Genomic DNA, 23,502 nt, shown 5'->3' with positions numbered 1-23,502 from the left:
CAATGTCTGAGATATATTTCACACGAACACTGACGTCCGGATAAACTCAGGACTGCACATAATGCATTCTTATGCGCCGTGCAGATTATAAATTTATCTGGACGACAATGCTCGTGTCGAACATATCCCATATCTTGGCCACATTATAAGTTAAGTCCGAAGGCATAATATATACTGCTGCATGTTTGTGGGATCAATAACACATTTACCGATTATTTCAACGAATCGTCGTATCGATTGGATACACTTTACGATTCTTTACAAACACAGACATTTCGTCCGGAAAAACTTATAGTCTGGAAAATGCATTACTCAAGGTGAAATCTAAAGGCCGCTTGCACATGATGAAGACTCCAATTTATTAATAAATTATGCTAAGAAGCCACCAGTTAAACAAATTGGAATTAGATTTTCGAGATCCCAAAAATCCCGGGATTAATCCCGTCCCAAACCTACTAGGGCTGTCACACGGGATTCTTTTATAACTATCTTAAAATGCACTTTGTCTGATTGTTTGAAGGGGCTCTTATTGGCGTCCTTCTAAATGTATCCAGAAGGGCTCCTAATAATTGCACTCATGCGATACTTTTTTGTAGTAACTTGGCGTGGTACAACTTCTCAATAGTGACGGCGCTTTTCCGAGGAGTTTTGGATATCCTATACGACTGTTTTCGACGTAGTGGGGATTCTCTGAAGCGCCCCCAAATTCAAAAAATGTTGGCAGGGCAGCTGTTTAAAAACAATCACAGAAAAAAGTGAAATCTAGCATTTTTAATGTATGAAATGCTCCAATTAGTAATAAATATTTACTGCTGCGATTATTTATGACACTGTACCACTTTGTTTCATGTTTTTCGAAAAAAATAGTCACGATAAATTGCTATTGTGAATCGATGAAGCGTCACTTTATCAAAATACAATCTGGCAACATCGGCGAGACTTGCACTGATATGATGTTCTAGATAGAACACCAGTGCAACGATGTTCTGGATAGCCCATACAAATGTTGCATCCAGTGCAAAAAGAAAACAGCCCTACTAATATCTCGATATTTGTCTTTTATTTGGAGGACTTTTTTTGGGATTTTATATTTATTTTATAGAAATAGGAGTACAATTCTTGCTTGAATTGCCATGGTTTTATTGTGAAATCTCCAAGAAATGTCTTTAATTATGTTTTGCACACTACCCCAACTTTCTATTATGATTTATTGTACTATAATATCACGTCTTGTGAACGGCACATAGCACGCTACTACTTGTGAACAGCCCATAAAAACAAAATTGGATTGTAAATCTCATTTCATAGCGCAACATTTTTCAACTGTGATTTAATTTTGTGTAATTATTAGATTTTTTAAAAATAGACGATTGTCAGAATCATGTCCAAAGACGATAAAGATGTTAAAATACCTATTGTTGACAAAGAACTAGATCTCTCAAACGCTGGAAGAGGAGTTTGGTTAGTGAAAGTGCCGAAATACATAGCTCAAAAGTGGGAGAAGGCACCATCTAATATGGACGTAGGCAAATTAAGAATTAGCAAAACGCCAGGACAAAAAGCACAAGTTTCACTTAGCCTCTCCCAAGCAATTGTAAAATTGGATCCCGATGAGGAAATCCCGACTGAGCATATCTTGGACGTGTCTGTGGTAACTAAACAGACATTAGGTGTTTTTTCACACATGGTGCCATCTGAAAACACAAGTAGCAAAGATACATCCTCCTCCCAAAACACAGAAAAGCTATATATGGAAGGCAGAATAGTACAAAAATTAGAATGTAGGCCGATTGCAGATAATTGTTATATGAAACTCAAATTGGAATCTATACGCAAAGCATCTGTGCCCGTAAGGAAAGTTCAGCCTATCGATAAGATTGTTCAAAACTTCAAACCTGTCAAAGATCATGCACACAATGTAATTATGAAACATCACTATTTCAATTCTGTTTTGTTTGCTTAATCCAATCTGTATATATATATTTCTTTTAGATTGAATATAGAGAACGCAAGAAGGCCGAAGGCAAAAAGGCTCGTGATGACAAAAATGCTGTTATGGATATGCTATTCCACGCTTTCGAAAAACATCAATATTACAATATCAAAGATTTGGTTAAAATTACTAAGCAACCTATTGGTTATTTGAAAGAAATTCTCAAAGATGTCTGCGATTACAACATGAAGAATCCACACAAGAATATGTGGGAGTTGAAGAAAGAATATCGCCATTATAAGACTGATGCTGAAAAGAAAGACGAAGATAAACCACCAACAGATAGTGACTCTGACTAGCAGTAAATGCATTTGTCAGATACTCCCATAAAGACTTAACTATGAAAAAAGGCAAACGTATTCTCCATGTTCAGCATGAGTAAAATTTACAAAAACAAAAAGGAGGAACGATTTGTTCAACTATTATCTATTTATGGTTCCCGGTTTCATATTCTCCTGTAATCAAACAATAAGTTAAAGAGAAAAAAAATATACAAAATATCATTTTATACAAATTTTATTACAATTTTTTAATTTGATTTTAATTATGCAGAAGCGATTAGTATAGGTAATATTGGTATAATGAGGTGATTCAACGGTTCAATCTCAAAATTGTGTTGGTGACACTTGTGATTTTTTCAGAACATCTAAAAACCATATCCCTTACCATTGAGCTAAATACAGAATTGGGCAGTACATCAACACCAGAGACGTTAACACCTTTGGTATTGCAATATATAGTGTAAGTGGACCTAAAATCTCTGGCTTCCACTAACCCTAGCCTAATAATAGGCTTCATGGTGATTTTAGATTATTTTAAGTTATAAGATCGCCGGTAGTAAATGGCCGGTAGTCTTGCATGGCCAAAGTTCCATGTTCGATCCCCGGCCATTGTGGAACTTGCAAGAATAATTAATTAAGTTCATTAATTATTAAGTTCATTACTTGTTCAGGAGGTTTACGTACCATGGGTCAATCTGTCCAAAAAATCGAATAGTCGATTTTTCAAAATTAAAAAAAAAAAAATAAATTTTTGAAGTCGGAAATTTTAAAAATTTACTTTTCTGGATACAATCCCTAATTACAAAATTGTGCTTCTTTTGTCCAAGTTTTGAAAGTTATTTATCTTATTAAAGTAGCCGGATCATTGGGCATTAATGAGAATAGAATTATTCAGATATACAATGCAATTAATCTCCATACAATCCTAAATGTAAATTTTGTCGAATAAAATAAAGAAAAACATTTCTAAATTAAAAAAAACATTATTGTTTTGATTTGAGCTTAAAAAAATGTGTTGGATAAACTACAAGATTAGCTTAACCAACAGAGGAAAAGTATGTTTGTCTAATTTATTTGGGCAAAGCCCTTTAGACACAAGATGGTTGGATGGACGGCAATTTCGGAATTACCACATTTTTAATCAGCATCCTCTACTTGCAGCAAAATTATCAACTAGTTATCAGAATTAAATTAAGAAAATCCGAAAAAATGTAAAATCGTTATTTATGTTTGCAAACAAATATTGATTTCCTTTTTCAGCAGACAAAAACTGTTAAAACACCTAACATTTTTATTGTTGTAATAACTATTTCTTTTGAGTGCAAGAATAGAATAAATATTAAATTTATCCGATTCTGTATTGAAGCATTCATTTGTTTTTGTTTTATTATATTCCTATGCTTTCTCGAACCATTTGCTGACTATAAACTATTGAAGCTCTTCAAGAAAATAATCACGCATTTATACTTAATTTTAATTTGTTTTTATTTAAAATGATGTATGCATTGATTTTGTTTTTTTTTGTTTGTTTGTTTTTACAATATTATTTATTAATAGACTTGATTTCGTACTGTAAAAGTATTAGCATCTAATTTTATTTTTTTGTTTGTGTTATCCTTTTTTTATAGTTTATTTGTAAAAATGTTCCTTGTCAATTTTCAAATTATGTTAAAGTTCTCACATTCTCTACAGTCAGACTGTCATGTATGTAATGTGGTATGTATGTCGTATGTATGTATATATATATATTTATTTTAATAATGCACAGATGAAAAATTTTTTATTTGTTATAGTGAATAATTGAAATTGTACAATAGTATGGCAAAATAGGCAATGCGTGATGTGATTGTGTATGTGTTAAATCAATAAGAAAACTATGTAAGTTATAAATGGAAAAACAAGATCTTGGAGTCTCAATTAGTGGGTCAACAGGTTGTTTTTAAAATCTTAAACTAAATATAATAGTTCATAATGTTTTATAATCGAAGAAGGAATTTAAAAACACTCGTAGAATTTTTTGGATTAACTTGGCCACTTGGAAAGGCATAATGCTCGCTAGAATAGCTAAGGTTTTTTCTCGATTAGGCATAGTGGCAGTCCGAAGTTTTGGGCCCACATAGACTTTTCAGTCCATTGTGATACCTATATTAAGCTCACTGACAAGAGATCTTCTTCTTATAACCGATTTCGAATGTTGTTTCACATTACGGTGAAGCCACTTTTTGTAAAAGTTTGATACACTCAGAAATTTTCACCGGATTTACTTAGAGGATGGTTGAGTTAGGTTAGGTATAGTGGCAGCCCGATATTTCAGGCTCACTTAGACTATTCAGTCCATTGTGATACCACAGTGGTGAACTTATCTCTTATCACCGGGTGCTGCCCGATTCTATGTTAAGCTCAATGACAAGGGATCTAATTTTTATAGCCGAGTCCGAACGGCGTTCCACATTGCAATGAAACCACTTAGAGAAGCTTTGAAACACTCAGAAATGTCACCATCATTACTGAAAAGAGATAATCCAGAACTGAAAAACTTTTTGCTGTTTGGTCGAAACTGGCTTCGAACCCTCGACGCTGTGTATGCAAGACGGGCATGCTACCCATTGCACCACGGTGGCTCCCGTGGTGCTTAGAGGATAAACCACCGCTGAAAACCTTCTTGATGTTCGGTCGAAAAAAAATTAAAATTAAGCATTCTCTCTCGGATATATTAGGATCCAATGCCCGATGTCAAACCAATGAAGAGAATACAATAACACCTTTGACATGTATACACCTAAAACAACGTACATAATTAGTTTTTCCGATATACTATAGGCACGTTGTGGTCAACTGTTAGAGCCCTTTTGAATATCCATAGTGATATGATGGGGCATTAATCACTCGTGAATATGGAAAAGCTATTCGTGACAATTCCAATACCACTGCAGAAATAACTGTGCAAATATTTGGCTTAAATTTTTTCGATTTATTTTAACTGTGGGTCTATAATTGTAACATTTTCATTTGAATAAAATATTTCTATAGACCAGAAATACCCCGGAATTGCTGCATGAAGTTTTAGGGTTTTTATTTTATATTTATTTAAAAAATTAAAACCATAATAAATTATGGTATTAAATGAGGGAGGGTTTTAACACATGATCACACTAGGCAAATATTTGGCCAAAATGATCGAAAAAAAACTTTTTCCAGGACCATTTTTGGAATATTTGGATACCGGTTTTGAAAATAAGGCTACCATGATGAGTTAATGGTTTGACTGTGGCGACGAATTCTTTTTTGATTTCTGTCAAATATTTGTATGCGATTTAACACACAAACATTTCAGCATACTTTTTAAGCTTTATTCAGGGTCCTATTTAGAGCGTAAAGACGAATGTTACAAAAAAGTAGCTCCCCAAATCTGGCGACAGAGAAAACTAACCAGGAAACAAATGCTACGAACAGGCCATAACCGAACAAACATACTGAACTAAACGGAGCAAAATGCCAAAAACAAAACAAATATTGGAGTAGCTTTAGCTATAAAAATGTCCAAAGTCAAAGTTGGGGAGTATGACCATCTGTTTTTTTCGGCTCGTAATTTTTATTGGAGTTCCCTAAATCTCCAAAAACTTGAACAATTTGAATAAAATCTGATATTATCTTGGAAAATCTTCGATTAGAACATGTTGACTTGAGATTTTACAAAAAACGTTAATAAATTAAATAATTGTACTTAAAAAAAACTTTAAAAAATTTTGTTTGGTGAAACTGGAAATTTCATGAAAATGAAAAATGCTTTTTTAAATCATAAAGAAAAAGGTTGTAAAATGCATTGATTGCAGTTTAAGGGATTATATTATATACTATTAAGAAAACAATTTTAAAATTTATAGTTATTTAATAAATAATATATGTACTTAGATTTGGGCAAATTGAAATATATGTTGTTCCATATTTTTATTTTTACTAAAGGAGAGCAATATGTAAAAAGGTATGTATATGTGATGAGATCGATTCAAATTGAAAAAAAAAAAACCTTCCATCATCCCTAATATATATTTTTTATGGAATTTCTTTAATTATAAATGTTTTGTTTTTTTCTAACTGAACTTTTTGATGATAAAAAATAGTTTGTATGTTAGCTGGTCACGTTCGTTGCGATGAGAGAACTGATGTTTGTATAGCTTTATATATATATATATATATTTGCAGTGGATACTAGGCTTATAGTTTGCCAATGAGATTCAATTCTTATTCAAAGAGTCCATTTGTTTTCAAAAAAAAAAAAAATATTTTGTTTACTTAATTAAAATATTATTTATATTTGTTTTTTGTTTTATTATCAAAAATTATGTTTATTTATTTAAATTGTTTACTAAATGCTAAACTTAAAAAATATGTTACTAACAAATGTACAGTATGTAAAATTTACAGTTTAATACTAACAATATAATTATGCAATTAGCTTAAAAATAAATTGTTTTGTTTCACTTCTTGTTTTTTAATTCATTTCATTTTCTTTTGTATGTATAATCAAATAAATGATTGATCAAGTATTCTGATTAATAAATATTAGAATCACAATTAATTGATTAATCAGAAGGCCTGATTAATCAATGAAATTCGATCAATCGATCATCTATCAGCAATTTGATTATTCCATAGTTATGTATGTTTTAAAGTGTATTTTGTTTTTAATAAAAAGTTTTCTCATGGTTTTCTTTTTTTATATAATTTTTGTTTTTCTTTATTTATTTATTGGCATATATTTTATTTTTATTTAAAGCAATATTTGTATATTTTTCTTTTGTTGTTGTTGGAAAATGTGTGTGTGTGTGTTTTATGTATATTAACAAAATTTTTATGTTTATTCGAGTAAAATATATATATGTAATTTCAGTATTCGTTTTCGATAAATTAAATAATTAATAATAAGATTTTTTCTTTCAATACACAAAACAACGAAAAAGAAATTTTAAAAACTCATTTGTATATATATAAAAAAAATAAAATAAAAAATGGTTACATTGTATACATTACGTCGATTATGATTATATTGCATAAAAGGGGGAGGGGTCGGGGCAAAAGATTATGAGAAAAAAATTGTATATATGTATGAATTATATAAATATTTGAGTATATGGTGAAAAAAGTTTATAACGCTTTCATGATTTTTTGTGTTGTATTTTCATTTTTATTTTCAAAGGAATTATTAGACAAGATTTTCGGACTTTACTAGGACTTAATTGAGAGCTTTTACCATCTTCTTGGATTTAAAACCAATTTATCAATACTCGCTGGCTACCAATACGACAGGTGTTTGGTGTGGCATTTTGCGTACTCTACAATATTTGTTTATAGACATGCAGGAATCACTGTTTTACATTTTTATTCTATGAACTTGAATTGGGAAGAAAGTTGTTGTCGTTTAAGAATCAAAAAATTGATTTGTCCCTCATAAGATGTGAGTGGGTAAGAGCTATACATGTTTCTTACAGCCTATATCTAACGAAAATCTGCAGATCATAGAAATAGCTAAATCAAACTAAGCGTATCATTCCTTCCTTCCAATGTTTCAATCAAAACAAACATCATTCAATGATTATTTTAATTAGACTTTTGTAAATGGCGTGCGCGATTTTTATTATCACTATTGAATGAATTAAAAATTTTTTGCACCAATTAATTTAGTGATTAAAAAGATTGATTCAATTATTTTCTTTAATCAAAACAAAATTAATTGAATCAATTAAATTTTTTAATTGAAACTGTTTCTATATCTGCAAGACTTCAAGGCACTTCCTTTGAGGATATCAACGTTGGATTTTTTCGGAAAACTTTTCGTTTTCTAAGCCATATTTATTAATCCAGATATGAAATAAAGCAGATATATTACACTTTAATGCTTTTAGGAATTGTATATCAGACCAGTATATACTAGCTTTACATAAATATCACAGCTTTTCAACTCTAGAATTTTAAAAGTTAGCTGTTTAGCTGGCGTAAATTGATAAGTTCAATCACTATTTGTAAAAGAATTCAAACTTTGAATTGTAATCTCAGAATTCTTAATAATTTCTCTATATTTTAAAAAATTCTAAAAAATTTTAAAATATGCTATCAATTTAGCAAACTGTGAAATTAATTTATCGTTATTATAAAATTCTTTCTATTTTTTCCTCCATTGAAATCCCCTCTTTCACTTTTGAATTGACACAATCGTACCCACCTTTAGGGAAATTTTCAATTTGTAAATATAATATCACAAAAACAAAAGAAATTTTCCTCTATGTCTATTAACGGGTGTTCTTACCAATATATAAACTATTAATGTTTGTTTATTTAAACCTAAAAGTAATAATTAATCCAAATCTAGCACTCTGAAAAAAATGTAAAACAGATTCATATTACTTTTGCTAATCCTGTACATGTATATTTGTGGGGGGTTATATTTTCGAAATATGATCTTCCATATTTCTTTATTTCAATGCCAATTATGGTATCGTTTCGAGTTATATACGAGCAGGATAATCCATGTCAAATTGTTCTTGACTAGAACTTGAGGTATAAGGCAAGAAGAAATTGGTTACATTGGGATGGCTGTATTGGCTATAGTGAACATTTTGTTTAAGTCGTCGGGGATTCATGCTGGCATTTGTATTGTACATAGTATTTGTATCGTTGACATGTCCCACAATTCGGGCCTCATTGTTTGTTAAATTGATATTGACAGTATTCGAGCCGGTGTTTGTTTTAAGACCCGTTACCCAAGAGATCAACGTTATGATTGCTATCTCAATTAAGCGCAAAGAAAACTGATAGCCCCATTGAAACCAGTCTATTTCGGCAGTCACTTGGGTTATCATTGGCCTTGTGGACGATATACTAATGGCACCGAAAATTTGCAAGGCTGCCAATAGAACAAACAATAATGCTGTGGCTATGGTTATGTGTATAGCATACGACAGATTTTGATAGCCATGTATATAATTCTGAGATTTGTTTCTCAGGACACGTTTTAGAATGCGATACAAATACAGATAGAGAAGTCCTAAACTAAAGCATACAAAGATGTAGATTATTTGGCAAATCAACGATAATACTCTTGGTGGATTTGGTGGAAGTGGAGCCACACCGGCCGCTGCCAAATTGTGATAATTCCCTGTTTGGCCTGTTGCCGCCGCCGATAGTGGTGAATTGAATGCCATACTTTCCAAATATGAGTATTGATTCTGGGCGAAATTGTGATGGACGTAAGATTGTAATTGCTGTTGTTGCCGTTTCATTAACAATTTTTGTTGCTGTTGGTGATTTTGCAAGGTATACGATTCCACATAATGCAATGTGATACACAGCATTACATGGACCCCACACCCAACCACCACAGTGAGCGGACGTATTAAAGCCGAGTATCGATTCTTATGATTCAGAGATTTAAGCGAAAGAAATAATATGAGAACGGCAAAAGATATGGTCAGGAATGTGGCCGGTAAATTTAGTAAAATCTCCGATATGAATATATGAAAACTGGAATGAATATTATAAGCGTCATAGCATAAATAGAAGGTACGTATGGAACATATGGTAATCAAAATAATATGAATGCATAGGAAATAAGATTGGGAAAATAAATGCGTGAGCTTATTGTATGTAACCATTTTGTAGAGCGAATAAACAGCCAATATGGTAAAGAGTATAACGGATAGGTAGACGTGAATGTTCCAGGCCAAAGATGAAGTCGCCAGACCAGATGCAGCCGCCAATGTTGACGATGAGGTTGATGAGGTGTCATCGCCTCTGTGTGTCGGTGATGAAGATGAGGAATAATTCGTATTACTAGATACTGATACTGTTCTGGAAGTGGGCACTATGACGGTGTTCGTTTTAATACCACCAATTGCAGCTGCCGAAGGAGTTGAAGTTGAACTATTTGTGGCATACATATGACCCGTTACCGATTTGGTGGTAATTTCTGGTTGTTGAGGCTCACCATCATTGCCGTCTATTCCCTCAATTTCCTTCATGTTTTTGATTTTATTAATATTTTGCTTATTATCCACATTGGCATCAGCTGGTATAATAGTTTCCCCATTCTGGCTCATGTATGTATTAATAACAACAGGTGACGATGGAGGTTGATGGTAGTTTGGCCGCGTTGTCACTTGTTTCAATAACACTTCAGGTATATCACCTTTGCGACCATTCGAACCACTTAATATTCGTCTAATGCTTGGAAGGACTTCTTTGCGCACCTTGGAGTTATATGAATTGCGGAAGTTATCCGAGGTATCTAAAAACATGCTACCCGATGATGGACTTTGGATAACATCGGTATTTAAAGAGTTATCTGATTTAACATCCGGTGGTGGAGATTCTACAGTTGCCGCTTTCGTGGCATTATTTGAGATTTTCTTGTCATTATCCACTAGGTGATGTCCATTTGATGAAGCCAGAGGATTAACTGATGTAGATATACTACCAGTTTGTGGTAGATGTGGGCCGGGATTTGCCACATTTGTTTGTGGCATTCCTCCATTACTGCTTGGTGCTCCATTTGCCAAATCAGGAGGTCTAAACGGTATTCTTTCGTGTCCTGGCATTAAACTCGGTGGTGGTATGGGACGGCGATTTATATAACTACCTGTGTTCGGTACAATACCTCCCTCATTGTTCGTTCCCCTCAATGTTGGCTTATCGGCAAATGGATGTTGGTACTCTGGAGGTAATGGCGGAGTGAAAAATGAACGAGCTGGTGGTGAGTATGAGGGAATGTCAGCACCCGAAAACATGGGTATTGTGGGTGTATGGCCATTGGATTTTTTCAATACTTCCGGTATTGATGGTAGCGGTGTTGAATTAATCACATGTCTATGTCGGTCCCGATCATTGTTGTGATGACGATTTGGATTTGGGTATGTAGGATTACTGTTGCTCTTCAAAATATCAGCATTTGGAGCAGTTGTTGGCAAGGCATGATCCCTTTCCAAATCCAATTCATAATTACGATGATGAACATTCAATTGGGGCTGTCGAGACTTCTCATGGTATCTTTGCGTAGTCAAGAGTGGAGTAGCTATTGTTGTTAGGCTTGAGGCAAATGTATTATCCGGAATACTGCGTTTAGTTGTCGATGTTGTGCCATAGGCCACTTTTATTAAAACTGCAGCCAAACTACGTTCCAAATTATCCAATTTATCGAGATAGGCACCACTTCCAGCAGATGATATGCTTAAACTCTTACTTTTGGAGGAGGATGACGAGGGAAACTTATCGACGTCTATACCCTCTGCTTCGTGTTCTAAAGATAATAGAGATGTTTTTGTTAAACTATAATTATTCTTAATACTATTTGAGCTGCTGCTGCTGTTAGATGAGTTGGAACTGCTGCCGCTATTGAAATTTTGCATTGATAAATCGCTAGTAATATCGGCATCTAATGGGGCCAAATCCAAGCCATATGCTGGAGATTTAGCCGCTAATAAACCTTGCGTGCTGCCAGAATATTGTGCTAATGTTATGAGTAAGACGAAAAACAAATGACATAAATTATCGGCCTTGATATGGAAATTTGACAATGAGTTCCATAGCCAGGACGTGGTGCAATGAGGAGAGTATTTGGGGTAATCCAAACGCTTAACATGTCTATGATGACAATCGATATTTTCTTCTTTTGCCAACACATTTTCCCTGTTCATATTTTTTCTCTTAGAGTGATGCTTAACACTTAACTCTTCTTCTGTTCTGGCATTCGGTTCACTTCGCTCAATTATCATATTTGATGTTCTGGATGATTTAGTTGTTGTATCGACAGTTAAATTAATTTCCTTATTTGATATTTTTGTAAATATACATGTATTCGAATTGTCTACTATTAAATTATATGGTACAGCATAAGTATCCAAGTGAGTGCAAAATGTCCCTTTGGAGAATGCCGATGATTCTGTGTCATGATTTCTTGAACGTGGTGGTGGTGGTTGTGGTGGATCTGGTGTTATTGATGAGCAGTAGTTTGAGCTTGTTTTTCTTATCATCCTTAGAGATGAGCTAAGTACCTGCTGACAACAATGCTGTCGCTGGTTATTGTGCTGGCGAGGATCTTTCTCCTCATATCCGTCTGTTTGTTGATGTTGCAACAGATGAAGTCGTCTCGCTGTTGCTTCATCATCATTTTCCCCTTCGTATTTGCGTTTTAAGTAACATTGACACGTCTGGAGTTGTTTGCTGTCTGCCTTCCCAAAAACGGTAGTTATAATCTTGTTGTTTTCGCATTCTTTTACAGCGCTCTCATCGTCACTAACATCGCTCAGATTAATGAAATTTGAATTCATGATTACATCAAGACTCTTTCATTAGATGTTATCATGCATTTGCCTATATCAATTTGGCGATATTTTCGAAGAATAAGACCGATTGAATTATACAAAAGTCTCCATCACTATATATTCGTTTATGTTTATCTTATTCTGAAACCATTAGGAGGAAACATTGCAATCGTTCGGGAGTGTTTTGTGTTTTTTACATTCGGCTTCGTTGTGGCTGAAAGTAGAGAAAGTTTATAATTATTAGAGAATTTGTTTTTGCCGACGTGAAGACTCGAGAATTTTAGATATAATATTAGAACGATAATTTTAAGGGATGAATTAAAAACAAAAGTGGAAAATGGAAGACACTCACTATATTTATTTATTTATTAAAAAATTCTGTAATACTAAGTCAATAGAGGCCTATAAAAATATATTACATCATAACAGAAATACTGAGCAATCGATATAATGTAAACAAGTTAATACATTAAACTAAGAAGAAACTGATTTAATTGGCTCCCCAGCCGCAAGAGTAGTGATTATTTAAATAGCGATGATATAAAGATAATAGTCCTATGAAGTTCCAGATTTTGGACTTAGGAGAGAAATTTACTCCCACTCTTCTAAGGGCGGAGGTATACATAGCATCAATATTTCGCCCACGTTTTTTTCCCAAAAACTTACTTCTCTGGATCGCCAGGGGGGGGGTCAAACAATATCATTCTTTTAGACACTTTCCCCCCAATAACTATATTTCTAAGCCCGCACATTCTAATTTATAAATACAAATAAATTTCAAACTCTGAGTAAATAAACTCATGTGAGAAAATATTACTTAAAAGTGGATCCTGACCAATAAAACAACACAATTGAAGTTCAGTGTGCCTTTATTTGTATCTTTTATTCGACAAAGCACCAGGACTGCCGATATATTGGAAATTGGTCAATTGTTATTTTGTCAAAAATATCATACAAATATTTTGAATGTATTTGACAACATACGATGAGATAAACTTAAAAATTCGAAAGTTATGCTGTTTCTCACGATTCTATATCTCCCGATGGCAGCCACCGTGGTGCAATGGTTAGCATGCCCGCATTGCATACACAAGGTCGTGGGTTCGATTCCTGCTTCGACCGAACACCAAAAAGCTTTTCAGTGGTGGATTATCCCATCTCAGTAATGCTGGTGATGGTGGTTTCACTGCAATGAGGAACACCGTTCGGACTCGGCTATAAAAAGGAGGTTCCTTGTCTCTGAGCTTAACATGGAATCGGGCAGCACTCAGTGATAAGAGAGAAGTTCACCAATGTGGTATCACAGTGGACTGATAAGTCTAAGTGAGCCTGATACATCGGGCTGCCACCTAACCTAACCAAACCATATCTCCCGATCTAGGACAGATATGAAAAATCTGTAAAGACAGAAAGATGCGCCTTCAAAAACTATACACAACATAAAATTTTTGAGAAATTGTCCTATATGGACTTATGAGGTTTTGTCATAATTCCACAGATATGTAAATAAAAGAATTTTTTTCTCAAGGAACACTACGGTCTCATATTGTACAAGATGAGTTTTTTCCAGATCTATTTCTCCCATATAAATATGGATGTTCATTTTTTCCATTTGGTCAAACGTTTTTCTCTGTTTCGTATTTTTGGCAAACTTGTTACCAATGAGATTTTTTGAATGGTTATCAAATTGTACATAAAAAAAAGTCTTTTCGCATAGAATCACAACTATGATTACATTCACTTATTGATTAGCATCCAATCAAACGAGTCTGATGTTCGTCCCACTTCAATAAATGCCCATTAGTACAATGGGTTACGAGGATACGAGGTCGAGTGGAAACAATGTGCTAAAAATGTTTGTAGTTCTTTTTTATTAGCCTTTTGCGAACAAAAAGCGGCGGATGCTATGAATGAACTGAATCAACTAAAACAAAAACAACAACAACATCATCATCATCATCATGGAGACAAAGGGTTTAATTGGCAGTTTCTATGTTATTCTATGCATCTTATTTGGGCAAAAAAGGAGGAACACACTCATTCAACACTGTAAATACACAAAGCTTTTAATGAAAAATGCATATATGTCTCCTGCAAAACTTTTCCATACTTAATAGTTGAATGACATTTGAAGAATTACATGCAGCTAGTTATGTTATGTTTCTACAACTTGTCCATCTTTTTTTATGTGTAAACAACTAAAGGAATAGAAATACATGTACAACGCATGATTACGTTGAAAACTAAATCCCATGAGTTCAGATAAAAAAATTTTAAAAAATATCCCATCAAAAATATGTCCGAAAAATTTGTGATACATCTTAAAAATATTTTTCATCTCTGAAGTCATAGTTTTAGTGCCAATTTTAAGAATGAAGGTGCGCCAAACGCCAGCAATGAGGACAATATCCCTGAGGTCTATAAACTTGATGGGCCAAAAATGTAGTGTGATGAGAGCACGTGCAATAAATGGAAAAAAGCTAATAGACTACTGTCTATTAAAGCAAATAGAAAAATGGACAAAAACTAAATTTTTAAATTTGGCTTACCATTGGGGGGTTAATTTACTCTAATTGGCATGATGGCTTTAACGAACACATATATTCATTTACGCATATTAAATATATGTTTTCGACATTTTTCATAAAGGAATAAAGGAAACATTGATTTAGAAAAACATCTTTAAAACTTTATTTTGTTTTCTATTCGAACAACAACAACTTTGTCTATTTGGTGGTCATATACATATAATATACGAAAACTGCTACTCAGCGGCGGAATCGAGAAGAACCTTGCAAATTCAGGCATGTTAAATGCCTTAAATTGGAAGGAGTTGAGTTTATAAGGCATGCATGTGTACTGATTTTACAATAATCGTAGGCCCTCTAAAATCAGACCTGTAATTAAGCATTGCGTTTCATTTACTTTTTCATTTTATACACCCGGACATTCTGTTTGCCTTCTTTATAGAAGTTGTAAAGGGTGATTCTTTGAGGTTAGGATTTTCATGCATTAGTATTTGACAGATCACGTGGGATTTCAGACATGGTGTCAAAGAGAAAGATGCTCAGTATGCTTTGACATTTCATCATGAATAGACTTACTAACGAGCCACAACGTCGAATTTTCAGTGAATGGGCCCTAGAAAAGTTGGCAGAAAATCCGCTTTTTTATCGACAAATTTTGTTCAGCGATGAGGCTCATTTCTGGTTGAATGGCTACGTAAATAAGCAAAATTGCCGCATTTGGAGTGAAGAGCAACCAGAAGCCGTTCAAGAACTGCCCATGCATCCCGAAAAATGCACTGTTTGGTGTGGTTTGTACGCTGGTGGAATCATTGGACCGTATTTTTTCAAAGATGCTGTTGGACGCAACGTTACGGTGAATGGCGATCGCTATCGTTCGATGCTAACAAACTTTTTGTTGCCAAAAATGGAAGAACTGAACTTGGTTGACATGTGGTTTCAACAAGATGGCGCTACATGCCACACAGCTCGCGATTCTATGGCCATTTTGAGGGAAAACTTCGGAGAACAATTCATCTCAAGAAATGGACCGGTAAGTTGGCCACCAAGATCATGCGATTTGACGCCTTTAGACTATTTTTTGTGGGGCTACGTCAAGTCTAAAGTCTACAGAAATAAGCCAGCAACTATTCCAGCTTTGGAAGACAACATTTCCGAAGAAATTCGGGCTATTCCGGCCGAAATGCTCGAAAAAGTTGCCCAAAATTGGACTTTCCGAATGGACCACCTAAGACGCAGCCGCGGTCAACATTTAAATGAAATTATCTTCAAAAAGTAAATGTCATGGACCAATCTAACGTTTCAAATAAAGAACCGATGAGATTTTGCAAATTTTATGCGTTTTTTTTTTAAAAAAAGTTATCAAGCTCTTAACAAATCACCCTTTATAACATGGGTGTTAAAGTTATGCAGCAGGAGATTTGCTTTGAGCTCTCTATTAAAAGAGAGTTTTAAAATTGTTTGCATTTCTATTTAATTAAAATTAGAATGCATTTTCAAGGCCTTTCTAAGTCAATCGCTCATTTTATAAAATCATACTTACAAATAGAAGAAGAAGCATCTAATTGGATTGCCTTCAACTTCCCAAAATCTGCCATTATTTTCTTTAATTTCTTGAATTTAAATTCTTCTAGCTCTCGACAACAAATGTGGCGAAAGGAGTCCAGACTGGAAACAAAAAATAATTGTGAATTAAAACAATAACTATGCAGTATCGTATTATTTAGTAATAAAAAAGCCATTCTTTTGAGTACGTATACACACACAAAATTATCACCAAAATTTTTTCAATTAAACACTTAATTGAATTTGGAAACGGATTCAATTAATATGTTAATTGATTCAATTAATTATTTAATCAAATCCGAATAAAATCCAATTAAAAAAATGATTGATATTTGTTACGTTACCAATTAAAATATTAATTGATTCAATCAATTTGTTAATTAATTCGGAAATAATTTTCAATTACAAACGTGATTGAATTTTTTTCCGTTTCCAATTACATATGTGATTGATCCAATCACCTTTGTGATTGAAACTGAATAATTTTTAGCAATGGAAAGAGCGAAAAGAGAACAAGAGAATGGGTATTTATTCAACAATGTATGATGGAGAGATCAGTCTGTGGAAGTAACTCGTAACGAACGGTTGGGTTTTTGTTTTTCGCGTAAATTGAAAAACATGATTGGCGACACTCTGTCTGCTGCTTTCAAAATGTGTGCATAAATATTTTGAACGCAACAACAAATCATAGCAAAGGGTTGAAATAAATAAAGTGTGCAACAACAAACGGACACGTGGTAAAGGTTTGAAAAAAATATATGACAGAACGCATTTGAAATTACCTGTGTTTGTGTTTTGTGGTATTGTAAAAATGGAAAACAATCTACGTTTATTGAAGGTAAAAAATTGTGAATACCGTTTTCCATTGAAGCCTGTTTACATTAAACGGACTAAAATAATATATTTTTTATTCATTTCTTTTAGTGACCAATTTTATTTCGTGAAATTGACCAATCAATCCCACCAACTCCATCATTTTATCAAATATATAATAATATGTTTGCAATAAAAAAGTGGGTACCGTATTGATCTTTTAAAATTATAAATTTTTTTCACTCCTAGTTTTCTTAAAACCAAGAGCGGTATGGGTTTGTTGGAAGATTCACCTTGAAGTTGCGAAGTAGCGTTGGCATTAAATTGCATTTTTGTTTTACCTGTCTTTTTCAGTTTGAACCCAAGTAGAGAGCAGTATATCTGGTATATAAACTAATGAGCTGAATTATGTAATGGTAAAAAAGTTCTTTCTTTTGGATTTAAAAATATGAAAAATATCCGATAATAATAAAAATATGTATTTTCCATTTATATTTTTTCTATTTCCAGAATTTGCAAAGTATCATCAATATAATACCAAATATTACATTGCTTTCCAATTATTTTTGTCTTTGATTGGTTCAAATTTTAATAGACGATTTTAATGTGTGGAAATTTTGGAAAGGAATTGTTACTAAAATTAAATTACCGAGCTCCTTAATACACCTTTTTATGCTAAAAGACTACAACTGCAAAAGAAGATTATAAATCTGCAACCTGGAACTAAGAATTGAACTTGATATTCTATGCAGGTAATGTTTAACTAAATTAACTTTTAGTTGTACAAAATTAAGTTCTAATTATTCTGTATACTTTCAAAAAAATTAATTTAGCTTACAGGCTGCTGAATTATTGGAAATCTAGGCGCATCTACATATTAGAAGGAACATGCTAACATGGTTATTATTATAAGGAAGATAATGATTTATATAATTTATTTTTTCACCCTATAGTTGTTATTGATAGTAGTTGTATTTGTAAGTTATGTTAGAACAAAACACAAATGACAAGAACCAAATTTATTTGTCTATTGCATAATTCAAATAATAATAAAATATTAAATATGTTTTATAAGAAACACATATTTTCTTTTATTTCAAAAGAAAAAAACTAAATACGATTTTGGGTTCGCAATATATAATTTTTTTGATCGAAATTTATAGCCAATTTCAATTAATTATTTAATTGAATGAATCAAATAGTTGATTGATTTTTGTCGCGAAATTAATTAAAATTTTAATTGATTCAATTAAAACTGTGATTGAATTTTATGTTAAAAATCAATCACGTTTTTAATTGATTCAATCACACAATTAATTGATTCCGTGACAAAAGTCAATTAAATTTTTAATTAAAAATCGTGTTGGTTTTCAATCAAAATGGGTGATTGATACTATCATTTTCGTGATTGAAGACATTTCAATTAAAAAAATGATTGAATCCGCGATTTTCGTGATTGAAATCAAAAAATTTTTTTTTGTGTGTAGGGAAGACCTTCCTGTACTATAAAACATCTTCTTGGCGTAGCGCTGCAATATGCCTGTAATCAGCAGGGGAGGTGTGGTTCTATTTTCAGTAATTATGTAGGAATTCTAATAAACACCCCTGTACAACTCCTTCTGTTTAGAGGGCTCGTGATCGCCCTTTTATGTAAGCTACAAAGAAGGCCTTGTCCTCCAATCTCACCCTATGTTAAATGGAAAGGAAGGTGTAATGTCCTAAACAGGCCTCCGTAAAGCCTAAACAGGCCTGGAAAAAGGCATTCCAAGCATATGAACTACGCCGCTGGGTATGTTCAACATAACATACAAGAGTAGCTTCAAAACTTTCCCTTGTTATGTGATGTTAATATTTCTTAGGCCGATTTGATCACAAAGCTGCTTCAGTCTGATAAGTTTTAATTGTTTTGTCATCAAGTCTGCCAATTGATTTTGAGTTGAAATTTGATTAACTTTTTCGGATTCTTTTTTGCGTACGGAGAAATATTTTGTGCTGATATGTTTTGCAATATTTATTCTGGGTTCTGATCCAATCGAACAGCGGTAGAATTATCAACGTACGGAATTTCATTTAATCCAATCAAATGCTTATAAAGACGTTTAAGCCAAATAACTTCCTTTGTTGCTTCTGATGCAGCAATAATCTCAGCTTCAGTTGTCAATGTGGCTATAGTAGTTGTCTTTGGCTTATTCAGGAATTAATACAATTTGCATATTTGACAACGACGCCATCCAATTGTGGAGCAACCTCCGCAGTCAGCATCACTGAAGCCTTCTAATCGCCGATTCATTGTATTGTTGTAGTAAATACCGTAATTGACTGTTATTGACATATATCGAAAAACCCTCATAACACGAATTATGCCTTCTTCTGCAGGACATACTAGTGTTCTTCATAGAAATCCAACGGAATATGCCAAGTCAGGTCGTGTTCCTATTTTATCGACTACCACCGTACCGTTTGGCAAAGCTACCAATATTTTTATAACCATCTATGAAGCTCTTAGGAATTTCAGCGAAGCGATGCGCCAACATTTTATCCATTTTGCTAAATATAACGCAATCACACTATTACGCATGAATTCCATCACGAATACATGTTTCAAAAATAAGGATACAATGCTCATCGATGGAATTGTGGCCACTATGGGGATCTATATGTCATTTTGGCATTGTCGAGGACTGGGCACTACCTACCCTGTTTTGTGGGCCATTTATTATGATTCCCAAATATTTTTCAATATTCCTTTTAAAGAGATAGAGGACCAAAAGATCTATCCTTGACTTATCTGGATGCCCATTTTTTTCAATTTGGCTACAGTAGACACATTTCTTTCGAGAAGTGCGTCCATATATTTCTATGCCATTATGGGATTCCCAATATAATACCAAATACATTCTGCAATTTCAATTTTTTACCTTCGGAGAGAGGACTTAAACTCTAAATCGTCTTTTTCATTTGACTATAGTATGCGAATTTCCCTCTGTTTCGTAAGTGCTATGATTCAGAAGATTTCTGTCAAAAGGGTTTTATACAAATCTAAACTTTTCGTATCTGTGTATATTTGGTTAAAATTTAAACTTTCTATCTCTTTTCCATAACAACATTTTGGCTAAAAGAACTTAAAATATTTAAAAATGGAACAAATGAAAATTGAGGCAAAAAAAAAATCAATATTAAAATGAAAATAATAAATTTAAAAATAAAAATAAAATAAACGCCTCATTTAAGCCTAATAATAATAATATTTAAAGTAAAAGATGAAGAGAAAACATAAATAAAAATTTTATATATTAAACATTTGCACTGTGCTGTCTTCCCGTTTTTACCCAATTTTTATAGTCTAGGTTAGGTTAGGATAGATATAGTTGCAACCCAATATTTCAGGCTCACTTAGACTATTCAGTCCATTGTGATACCACAGTGGTGAACTTTTCTCTTATTCACATTGCAGTGAAACCACTTAGAGAGGCTTTGAAATACTCAGAAATGTCACCAGCATTACTGAGAGGACACTGGCGCCATTACTGAGAGGGATTATCCCCTCCGTTGAATAACTTTTTGGTGTTCGGTCGAAACTGGTGTTGAACCCTCAACCAGTGTATGCTAGGCGGGAATGTTAGCCTAATCTAGGAACTCATTCTTTCCTACTGTTGCCACAAGTATTCTGCAATTCACGTTGATAAGTGGGACAAATATCAGTCTGTTATGTTCTACTACTTTCGAATGTCTATCGTCTCGTCTGGAAGCGCCAGATTCCGTTTCCTCTTATACCGGTAGTTGATATAATTTGAAAGATGTTCTGGTATTCTACTACTGCCCAATATATAGAGTCAATCAATCTTCCTATGTTAACTGAAATAGTAAACATACGCCTGGATAGAGTGAAGTGCAGTGAAGAATAAGCGCAACATGAAAATATTGCAACAGATCCTTCGGACTTTTTGTATTGGAGTAAGTGGGGCTATGATGACCACATGCTCTTGAAATGTACGTGAGTAATCCTATAAGTACATAGCCTCACCGCCTGGTCCTAACTATTTAACTGAAGTCGAAACGATTAACTAACGTGGAGCCGATTGACCGTATCCGGCGGACGTAAGCAGGGCTATGGTGACCACATATTTTAAGACTTACATGAATGATCCGATACACGCTTAGCTTCAATAACTGCCATTCTAGGAATTTAACATCGTGGACACGGATCGTGTGAAAGGGCTAAGTATTCATCGAAATAGGGGACCCACTTATCATTCAGTATAATCTACAACTGTTTGTAGAATTCTACAAACTAATGTAGATATCAACCAAACGCAGGCGCTAAGTGGGCTTGCACAGAAAGGACCTATCCTAGGTTAAGATCTATACTTCATCCTCAAGGGAGATGCATACATTTTCACTAACTTAAAGTGCAGTATTCTAAATCTATGGTGAATCAAGTGAATTTTCCGCAAATTTGTATGTACGTATTTCTATAGATTTAATGACATCCTTTGAATCAGCGGCTAACATTCTATAACTGAACTAATTTCAAGATATGTAAGGTATCATTCAACAAAAATATGGTGATAACCATGTTCGGGCTTATTTCCAGGCAAAAAATTATTTAAAGTTCAGTTTCCAAATCCTTATTCCTTTTATATATTCAGAAAAAATGTTTGTATATTTTACCTTTCTCTCATTTCAATTTATAAATATCTAAATAATTATGAAATTTAATTGTACTAATTTTCATTGTCTGTTCATTCCGAGTAATTTCACATTTGCCAAACAACTCACAAGGGTTTAGAGTTACATTCTTAGTATGTAATATATTCTAGATGGTCATCGCACATGATGGTGGAGGAGGGGTGAAGTGAGTTAACGAGTGAACCGCATATGTATGTATATACACAATGAATATTTAATATTTTTGTGCAATTATAATAATAATGCTTTCTATTTTGAATAATATCATCATCGTCATATTGGCACTTGTAGATATTCAAAAATGCATCTATCAGATACTTACCTATAGTAGTCTTGCAGACCGTGGACCTTAGTGATGTGTGGTATGTTCCAAATACATCGCTCGCACGAAGAAACCCACGAAACCTGTTCTCAGGCTGGCAGCCAGACAGCAGACACACACCACAAAAGACAAAAGAAGACACGGTGGTGTTTCAATATATGTGGACCAGCCGAACACCAACAAGTAGTAGAATCTTTCAATGATTAATCCGAGTTTGATATTTCTTGGTTTATTTTATAAATTATTTTCTTTTTTTCACTTTTAATATTTAATTATTTCCTTCTGTATCATATACTCTCATTTCGGCCAACATACACACAAACACGAACACAGTTCCACCTTATACCAATGCTGCTGCTGCTGGATGTCTCTCATATGTATGTATTAGTTTTCGTCTACCACTCTTCTGAATTTATGTACAACATAACAAAGGCAGGCATCAAGAAAAATATTTTACACTGGGTTTTATGATTTTATTTCATTATTTATCTATTGGTAAACACTCATTAGCATTTTCTTTAAAAAGAAAACGTATTTATTTATTTTATTTTCTCCATTAAATCAAATTTTCTCGTATCACTTCATTAACTTGTACCACCAATTTTTTTTATATACACACACTCTTCTTCAAGCCACATATAGAGTACCAAAGCAATACAACCCTGCAACACACAAAATGGCCAATATATCGGGTTGCAAGTCTTGCAACATAATAGTGGTGAGTGAGTGAAATGAAATTGATGGAACTCACTGAACTTCACGAAATGTAGATGTGAATGGCACCACAATATTCGGTAATATTTTATATTAAAGTTTTGGCGAAATGAATGAAAAAAAATCTCCACTATTGTATAAAATCGTATGAAATATTTTCTAGACGGAATCGTAAAAACGCATATAACTTGCGTTGGATTGCACCATATGAAATTGGCTACTCCCTTTTAATTACTACAACTACATTCCAGTAATTATTAACTTAAAGCCAGATAATTTGCCTTTA

The 23,502-nt window shown here is 33.4% G+C and overlaps 2 protein-coding genes and 1 long non-coding RNA gene across 3 annotated transcripts; 2 read left to right on the top strand and 1 right to left on the bottom strand.

Annotated features, from left to right (window-relative positions):
* Positions 1–1,250: 1,250 nt before the first annotated feature.
* TfIIFbeta (transcription factor TFIIFbeta) lies at positions 1,251–2,507 on the top strand. Its single transcript, XM_075289843.1, has 2 exons — positions 1,251–1,918; positions 1,993–2,507. The coding sequence occupies exons 1-2, from the start codon at positions 1,382–1,384 to the stop codon at positions 2,290–2,292; spliced, it is 837 nt and encodes a 278-aa protein (XP_075145958.1). The 5' UTR covers positions 1,251–1,381; the 3' UTR covers positions 2,293–2,507.
* Positions 2,508–6,579: 4,072 nt separating this feature from the next.
* LOC142220617 (uncharacterized) lies at positions 6,580–23,137 on the bottom strand. Its single transcript, XM_075289842.1, has 2 exons — positions 22,503–23,137; positions 6,580–12,801 (listed from the first exon to the last, which is right to left on the bottom strand). Exon 2 carries the CDS (start codon positions 12,591–12,593, stop codon positions 8,778–8,780), a length of 3,816 nt encoding a protein of 1,271 aa, XP_075145957.1. The 5' UTR covers positions 12,594–12,801; positions 22,503–23,137; the 3' UTR covers positions 6,580–8,777.
* Positions 17,131–18,569, top strand: LOC142238197 (uncharacterized). Its single transcript, XR_012722677.1, has 4 exons — positions 17,131–17,516; positions 17,603–17,907; positions 18,002–18,243; positions 18,325–18,569. It is a non-coding gene; the product is annotated as an uncharacterized LOC142238197 (long non-coding RNA).
* Positions 23,138–23,502: the final 365 nt, after the last annotated feature.

The sequence above is a fragment of the Haematobia irritans genome, chromosome 1 (assembly GCF_050003625.1).
Source record: "Haematobia irritans isolate KBUSLIRL chromosome 1, ASM5000362v1, whole genome shotgun sequence".
In the NCBI taxonomy this organism is placed as follows: Eukaryota; Metazoa; Arthropoda; class Insecta; order Diptera; family Muscidae; genus Haematobia; species Haematobia irritans.
Note: the sequence above shows the minus strand (reverse complement) of the source record. Positions and strands in the feature narration are given on the sequence as shown.

What these genes read in the sequence shown, in the direction of transcription:
- TfIIFbeta (XM_075289843.1), top strand. Translation starts at nt 1,382, where the DNA reads ATGTCCAAAGACGATAAAGATGTTAAAATACCTATTGTTGACAAAGAA. An exon ending in TCAAAGATCATGCACACAAT is followed by an intron (nt 1,919 to 1,992) that starts GTAATTATGAAA and finishes TATTTCTTTTAG; the next exon opens with ATTGAATATAGAGAACGCAA.
- LOC142220617 (XM_075289842.1), bottom strand. Translation starts at nt 12,593, where the DNA reads ATGAATTCAAATTTCATTAATCTGAGCGATGTTAGTGACGATGAGAGC.